This window comes from Garra rufa, chromosome 10 (genome assembly GCF_049309525.1).
Source record: "Garra rufa chromosome 10, GarRuf1.0, whole genome shotgun sequence".
Classification (NCBI taxonomy): Eukaryota; Metazoa; Chordata; class Actinopteri; order Cypriniformes; family Cyprinidae; genus Garra; species Garra rufa.
The window spans coordinates 22,489,551-22,497,954 of record NC_133370.1 but is presented as its reverse complement, the minus strand read 5'-3'; the positions used below and the strand labels follow the sequence as shown (position 1 = coordinate 22,497,954).

The following is an 8,404-nucleotide window of genomic DNA, read 5'->3' as shown; positions in this document are numbered from 1 at the left end:
CAGTAGATTTAATCAGTTCACGCTATCCTTGGGAATTTAGCCTATAACCTTTGGTATTGTTGAAGGTAAAACTTTGTCATCTCACGTTTGCCCATCTTCTTCAAAAGCTTTTGGTTTACTTTTTGTTTCTGAAGTCAGGTTTTGAGAATGATTGTATTGGATTGTTTTTTGTTTTTAAAGTCAGCTTCAACAGAATTTGAATGTACTGGACTGTGGCATTATGTCAGTTTCATTTTATGGCTTACATTCCAGAGCAGAGAGGCTTTTGACTTACCTCTGTAGTCGACTGGGATGTCCAGAAACACACCATGTACAATTTATATGGTTCTTCAACATCTTGAGTCACCAGACAACACAGAGTTTGTGTGATCTTCTGCAACCACTCTAGTATTTATATGTGTTCTTATGTATATAGCTGTTTGTTTTGTTTACAGTATGAGTGCCAATCTTTGCATGCATATGTGTGTCTTGCTGTGACTGTTGGGTGTTTTGTTGAGGGTCACTCTTGATCTAGTCGCCCAGGATTGCTGACATGATGTTAATGTTGTGATTGTTGTGAGTATGAATTAAAGCCGTCACAACCACTCAGCTCACCCACAGTGATATTTGGAGATCTGAATTATACTGATTACACATCTTGAACAGCAGTGGGTTTTGGTCTATCATTAGTGTCACAGCGTGAGTCTTCCTCGTGTGCTTGTGTGGATAGAAGTAGCCTTATAGAGAGATGCACGAAGCGTGCGTTTAACACGGGCTACGGAGGAACGTTACAAAGATTAGACATGGATTGGAAGTTGTGTTGTTTACAAAAATTTATTCATACAAATCTTACAACACTTTTTAACATTTAAAAATGTCACCCCCTAAGGAGTTATATGTGTTAATATAGGATGATGTCACTTGCTAATATTCACTTGTCACATAAATATAATAATGTTTCAGGTATAGATAAAACGTTCACATTAAGGCTTTCGGCGCTTTCAGAAATGTACACAACAGGCTGTGCTGTGGCCTGGGTCCCATCAGGTTTTCCGCTCACCCTCAAGCTATGCAACAAGAAACAACACAAAACCAAGCTAGGCTTCATGGACCTTGAGCTACAATGAGTAGAGCTAAACAGAAACACGTGCTTGCCACATTTACACACATTCATCAGCTTAAACAATCCAGACAAGTAATACTTTTACCATGTACACCACTTCAGTAATAGATTTGATCACAATATATGCTGGCCATGCTTTTCAGCTCTAATTAGTAAAGAACTAGGTTTGAAACCAAGTTTCAAAAGAAAAGGAGAGGAAAAGAAAAAATGGAGTTTGTGAAATGGAACCTAATAGTTTGCAGCATCGTAGGGCCACTAAAATTGCCATCCATGATAAGTGGCGATTTTTTTATCGTAAGTTGTCACAAGGCACCTAAGCCAAAACCCATATCATCTTTCATAACATCATCATGTTCACGCATGCATTCACTCGCCCACCCACCTCCCGCCCTTCCTACACTCTCACACACACACACCTCGCATAACTCTCAGAGACGCATCCATACTCACATAAAGCCTGGGGGACAATGCCAAATTGAAGAAAGATTGATTTCATGCCTGGGACAACGGTTTACATATTGAATTAGTGGATGAATAAGACCTGATTTCCATATCAGGAGAAATATACTGAATTCAATACAAAAAAAGGACAAACAATAGATGATTTTGCAGTGCGTCCCTCCCTAAGGGTGATGGGTGTACCTCTCATCTATACATACAAAAAAAGGCTATCTTCAACATGCACTGGCACTATCTGGCAGTAAGGAACGTGAATAGGACAATGGTCACGTTGAAGTTCGCAAGGACTTCCCCCTTTGCTCTCGTTGGCCTCCCCATTCTCTCACCCTCACATTCCTTCAGTCATCAGCAGCAATTACAGACTTGCATTAACACAGTTTTTTCTTCTAGATCTACGATGAGGTGATGAATGAAACTTTGTCCTATCAGAATTAAGGAGAGATCGCACCACTGAAGAAGGTTTTGCAATTAAGTCATGGACGTGAAGAGACCATCCAACTGAATGTTAAACAGTGGTGGTGTCAGATCATTATGTTATGACTTGCTACTCGATACTGGTTTAGTCTAACTGCAGAGAGCACATAACAAAGCATTCACAGCTTCTGCGTTACAATAAGGCATAAGAACAAAATTTCGATCAGAAATGATGCAAAGCCACCCACAAAGGCATTGAATGCATGCAAAGAACCGACACGCCAATTCCACGACACGTTTTAGCTGCTCAATGGAGCATGCGTTTGAATATTAGGGCTTCTTCATTCGATTCAGTTTTTCTCTGCTTCCTCAGAGGCGGATCTGATGGGGGGACCAATACAATGAGTATGGAAACATCGGATGGATGGGAAACAAAGGACATGCATGTATACATTATAGGTATGCCATGCACTGGGATGGAAATGAATTTAAAAAACAATGGAAAGAAAATCCAACAAGGATAGGAAACATGTATATCAATACTACAGTTACTCCAGTGTCTTTTTTTTTTTTTCCAGTCAGGCATACTGTCTCCAGTCACAAACACAGGCAGGACAATCACATTCCATCTGGAGAAGACAGGTGATTTGAAGTACAGTTCACAAATGAGTGGGCTAAGAAAGAGGGAATCGTGCCAGCTACTATATATCCCTCTCCCACTCCCCCTTTTTAGGGGGGGAGTCACAACAGTTGAAACAGCCCTGTACTTTACAGAGTATGTTGGATACATCCCTGGGCAGACTTTGGATAAAATAAGACTCTATTCTTTTAGCAGATTACAAAAATAAGTATAACATTCAGAACTTTGATTGTCTTTTTAAAATCTATTTATTTTCTGCATATGATGATGAATTCGAAAAGATATCAGGCGCATAACGTTCAAGGTGCACATTTTTTTCTTCATTTTTTTTTCTTTACTCCTGATGATTTTTGTACTCTTTTGTTTTGTTTTTTTAACATATATAGCTATATACATGAAACTGAACGGTTGGTCCACAAAGTATAACTGTGCGGTTTCAAGTGCTTTTGTACAAAAAGAAAAACAATGTTATTAGTAAAATATTCATTTTAATGGCTTTACTTCATACATAAATACATGTTTAAAGAACACAGGCGCGATTCACTGATTAATCAGTTATATCAGAATGACTTTGATCTTAGGACTGAATGTACACATGGAGGGCAGTTGGGGGCAGTTTTGTCAGCGCTACAAATAAGCAAATCGACGTCCTTTGTTTTTAATTCTCTGTCTGTACCTTCTTCCCAGGACGGCTGCTAAATACTTCTTGACGGCCATCTGTTTTCGGTAGCGACTGTAAATGTCGGTGAAGATCCCATCCGAATGCCTTTTGGATAATTGTTCCGATTCGTCCTCCTCGCTGCTTCCTCCACTGCAAATATATGAACTATTATTAGGCTACCGGCTGGCACAGAAGATGTGCTAACAGGTTTCAGCACAGCATAAACGCTCCTGCGGATCCAAACGTATTTTCTTATTCCATTGTTCAATAATAAATTACCTTGAGCATTTTTTTCGTTAACATTACAACGAATTATGTTCGAAATCGAAAGAAGATCCAGCAGACAAGCCTCATAAATTATGCATGTTGGAATTTAAATGTATTCTGACGCATTGTCTCTCGGCATTTTTTTTCTCTGACAATACACAACATTTTCGTGTGAGCATAAACAATTAACACCACTTTTAATTGATCGGCTTTCATCTATGAATAGTTCCCCATGAAATTCCACGCCCATGCGAGCCCACAGACAAAGACACAAGAAGTCGGGAAAAATAAAGACAAGAGAAAGTCAAGACAGGACAACGAGAAATCACCTCCACTGAAATTAATAGGTGGAAAACAAAGATGACGGCAGGTAAACGCTTAAAAAATGCCCTTACCCTACGCGAACTGCCATCAGAGAATGCAGATATTTTCGTGCTGATAACTGAACCAGGATGTCCCTCAAGGCTCTATCTAATAATCCATCTGCATGCCTTTCCGTTCTGAGATAAAACGCCAAACACATAATATCAGTGATCAAATACCACAGAACACGTTTGTTGCAAAGTAATCAGCCTGATTTAGTTGTATTCTTCTCTCGGCTAAACGCGTTATTAGTGTTACTTTCGATTCCCCTAGTAAATCTGTCAATCGATTGTCTCTCTCTATCGCCCTATCTGTCTATCTATCTATATCTATCTATCTATCTAGTCACTTGATGCAAATATCAACAGCAACAATAACAGAAAAAAAGCAAAGGAAAAAAGCTGGGAAACAAAAGGAACAGACATCGGAACAACAGAAACTAAACATAATGACATTGATTCTTATATGACATACAGCTAAGTGATGTGAAATGATGTACCTTTTCTCTGGCGGATAGTATAGCGTGTATAGGTCGTCCGTGAGAGATGGAGGACTTCGTATAGAAATTTGATCAGAGCCAAAAGCCAGGTCGCTTAACGAGTTTCCGTCTTCGTCAAATACATCGTTGTCTAGTCTGGAATAAAAAAAGAATTGACGCATTGAATAAATCACAGTTTAATCACCAGGGAAATATGATCTTGATAAAAAAAACAACGTTTTAAATAAATCGCTAAATCAAATTATACAGTCGTTTTGCGAAAAAATAAAATAAAATACTAAAATACCTAGTGAGATGATAAATGCGTCATGCTGGAAGCAGGTTTATGCATCGAACTGATTTTAAATAAACTATTATTATTGTGTAATATTTTTTGGGTAAACGGGACAATAATATTTTATTTCCAAGCGTCTCTTCGCAGTTTTTTTTTGTAAATCATACAATTAAGATGAAGACTGTTTGCTCAATAATGAGATTTGAGGGTGACTTGTGAAACGTACCAGGTATGAGTAACCAAATATAACTGACATTGTAATCTTATAATCACCAGTAAATTAACACAACAAAAGGTCCCGCACTGAGCATCTCATTCGTTTTTTCTTCGGTTTGTACAGTGACGCCACTGTACCGTCATCTTACGGGCCACCCGTTACATTCATTGGTTTCTCATTTTCATACAAGCTACACTGCATCTGCTTGTCCCGATGGAGAAATTCCTTCTTAGCGATTCGAACGCCCTCCCACATTGCGCTTGCACTGTAGCCTTGCGTAAACACTCGGGGGAAAATCTCGTTGGGCTGTTACTGTTTGAAGTCTACAGAATAATACAACAAAGGCAATCCTGTTCCACTCTATGAAATTTAGTAGCCAAAAATTAAAAAAGAAAGATGAAATCCATTTTTTTCTGCGCCTACACAAGATGATTTAATTTAGATTGCAAAATTAAGCTCGTCGCAAAATAGTGTCCGTTATAACATGAAAGAAAAGCCCAAAACGTTGAGCAGAAAAGCTCATACATACCTCATCTTGGGAAAAGTCATCCCAATAGGCGTGCAGTAGGCGCTGTAGTGCATCATGATTCCGTAGATGAGCAAAGCTAAAGTCGCTTTACTAGATCTGGCCATGCTGTGAAGATACAAGAAAGTTAAATAAATAACTTAAAATTTTAATATACTTAGAGATCAGCCGCGATACGGTCCAGGTACATTTACAAATTCATCGGACGCCTGCGTTTGGCTGTTACATTCGATATAAGTAATGCGCAAAGAACTTTTGCTAAGAAAGCCTATAAAAATCCAGAAAGGCAAACTAGAAGGTTTTCTACTTTTTAAATCGTATTTCCCGCTCATTAGATGCAATTTGAAAAGTTTAAAGAATGCCATGCATGCGCAACAGAATCCTTCTCCCGATGAGGCGAACGATAAAACCGGTAGATAATCTTTAGAAAAGGAAAATCCAGTTGCCTGAGCGTCTTCGTATCCTAATTCCTTGGTTTAAACCGAATAAAAAACGTCTTTGCCGGGTTTTAACCTACCTATTGCAGAGTAGGTAGATAGAAATGCTGTTGGATGCGACTCGGGTGCGGCTGTGATTGTGTGAGAGAGATAGAGATCTTCCTCACAGCACCTCTTCCCTGAAGCGCCACCGTCCTTTGCTTATGTGCTCGTCGGTTCAACCCCTGCACTTTTATACAATAACCAATATAAACAAAATCACTTTTGCAAACAAAACCTCGGTGAAATCAGCAGCACTCGTTTGTCTACATATCCTTTTACAAAACTTTTTCTGCTGTGCTCCGATTACCTCGGATTTTTATCCATGAATAGGGAGTCTTGCCTTTTTTTCAATAAGTCACATTAAGTATGCCACAGACGTCATCAACCCTTCCTCCCGGGATATAATAGTACAGTTCCTTCCTCATCGATGAACGAGTCACACACATACACCTCAAATGGAACTTTCCTCTAAACGTAATTTCGGGAGAAAGGACAATTTGCAACTTTTTTTTCAACTTGACATGACAATGTGACTGCCAATTAGGCTCACCGGTCCGTGGGTTGTCTCGAGGTCCCAAACCACATCAGTCACTCCAAACAGACACTTACGCATTGATGGGACAATAGAGGGTGGACACGACAACAAAAAGAGCCATGTTCAAAAACGCCACATTTGTCACAGGGTCACGGGCCGAGCGCTGTCCAGCACGGGGTGCTGAAATTTCATTGTGAATAAAAATAGCGCACACCTTTAAAAAAAAAAAAAAACTTGCGCTATATTTAGGCTATATACTGACTCAAATTTGTCTTATGCATCAAAATTGTTTCTTTTTTTAAGAAACACCATCAATAAAAGACATATTAGTATATTATAGTGTCAAATGCGTCATGGCCTTTCTTTGGTGAACGGAAATGACTGCGTCTGAATTTTGAATAATATGTTATATGCTGCACTTATAACTTATATAAACACTCTCGTTAGTTTTGCGTTATATCACACTCACAAAGGCAAAAAGTCAAACAAAATACGTGATTGTGATGACACTATGAGCAAACTAAATCCCAGGTGGATTTACCGGCCTGTCTGCACACAGATGACGGAGTCTGGAGTCGTGCACGGCCCATGGATTTGGTATGAATGAATTCAGGATTACGATTAGTGCACTCTGACGTCATATGACGAAACTATAAGTCACCGCTTCGTATGTATACTCACTCAATCTGTACACAGAGCGTGATTTAGTTGAACAATGAATCCGCGCCTTGGTTCCATATCACCTCCAGTCCGTTTTGTACCTCAATACTGCCCTCATGCGTTTCGTTTATGAAGTTACATATAAAAACGTTTTGCCCAAATTGGTTACCAAGAAGCATGATAAGACCTGTAAGCGTCTTGCAGACTTATAGATTTTTGGTTCAACTTTTATGTAAATAAGCTAGGCTGTAATAAAAATGTTTTATCTAAATACTCTATAGGATATATAGTGATAAATAACGACAGTAGCTACGTGTGTTTTGTTGATGAACATTCAGTAGCGCTTGGGGCCGTACTGTTGCTATAGTTACCACACAACGACTGTTTGCAAGACTTTTTAAGCCTAAAACTTTTGTGATGCTAAAACATCTTTTGAAAACGGTGTTGAAAGTTGTGGTTTATGAAACTTTGTTAAAGTGTAGCTATATGTAGGCTTATGTACTTGCATAATAATACAGAAATAATTGCTCACATCCACCTTTTTTTCGTAAGAACGGGGCGCGGCCATTTGTAGCCTAAATTTTATTGGTTAGGCTTCCAGTCTTATGGCATCCAGCTATTTTTAGCCGTCCAAAACAAATCATGCTGCATGATATTGCAAATTGGTGTGTCTTACCATGTTATTTTAATTTATTATATTAATTATGAACACTGACTTGTAGTGCAAACAGTTTTTCCTTGTACTGTATGTTGTTATTCTTCTCGTTATTTCCCTATAGCGGATAATGAACCGGAAGTCTCACCCGTAGGCTTACTTCATTTGGGTTTGGGTAAATTTAAAGGGATTAGACCCCGAATATTTCCATAACTCACAACATCATGAATCGCGTTTTAACTTAGCTTTCACCTGTTCAGTTGGCCACCCAAGTTACAGCATTTAGTGTCGTAATATTATAAAATAAATGTTTGGGGTTTTTTTTCGGTTCACATAAACCCAGACTTGCCGTAAAATGAGACAAACTCAAACAACTGTAAATTAAGTAAATGTGAAAGACTGGAAAACGTGCTATTACTGAGAGTGTGTGTGAGTCAAGAGGAGGAATTATTTACTGTAAAGCTATTAAGTTGCTTCCTCTGGGTATCCTGCTGTAACCAATGAGATTACGGTACATTTGTCAACTTGAGTGCAAGTATTGATGTCCCTAATTACAGCGGCAGGAAGTCGTTGTTTCGTCACATATTCGTCTCCTGTGTCACTGCATATTGTGGTACTTTAAATTTCCAACTGGTGGTTTATGGTTTCCCTTG

At 38.8% G+C, this 8,404-nt stretch overlaps 1 protein-coding gene across 2 annotated transcripts; it reads right to left on the bottom strand.

The window, feature by feature from the left end:
• Positions 1-794: 794 nt before the first annotated feature.
• adcyap1b (adenylate cyclase activating polypeptide 1b) lies at positions 795-6,245 on the bottom strand. Of its 2 annotated transcripts, XM_073849753.1 has the most exons (5): positions 5,940-6,245; positions 5,426-5,530; positions 4,406-4,540; positions 3,939-4,043; positions 795-3,426 (listed from the first exon to the last, which is right to left on the bottom strand). In XM_073849753.1, exons 2-5 carry the CDS (start codon positions 5,527-5,529, stop codon positions 3,243-3,245), a joined length of 528 nt encoding a protein of 175 aa, XP_073705854.1. In that variant the 5' UTR covers position 5,530; positions 5,940-6,245; the 3' UTR covers positions 795-3,242. The 2 variants fall into 2 exon arrangements, with proteins under 2 accessions (XP_073705854.1, XP_073705855.1); XM_073849754.1 differs by lacking the exon at positions 3,939-4,043 and having other exon boundaries at positions 5,940-6,239.
• Between the last annotated feature and the right edge of the window lie 2,159 nt (positions 6,246-8,404).

Coding starts and splice junctions, on each gene's coding strand:
- adcyap1b (XM_073849753.1), bottom strand. CDS start 5,529: ATGGCCAGATCTAGTAAAGCGACTTTAGCTTTGCTCATCTACGGAATC. Junction 4,044..4,405: donor TACTATCCGCCAGAGAAAAG/GTACATCATTTC, acceptor GTTTTATCTCAG/AACGGAAAGGCATGCAGATG. Junction 3,427..3,938: donor CTGATGGCAGTTCGCGTAGG/GTAAGGGCATTT, acceptor ATATATTTGCAG/TGGAGGAAGCAGCGAGGAGG.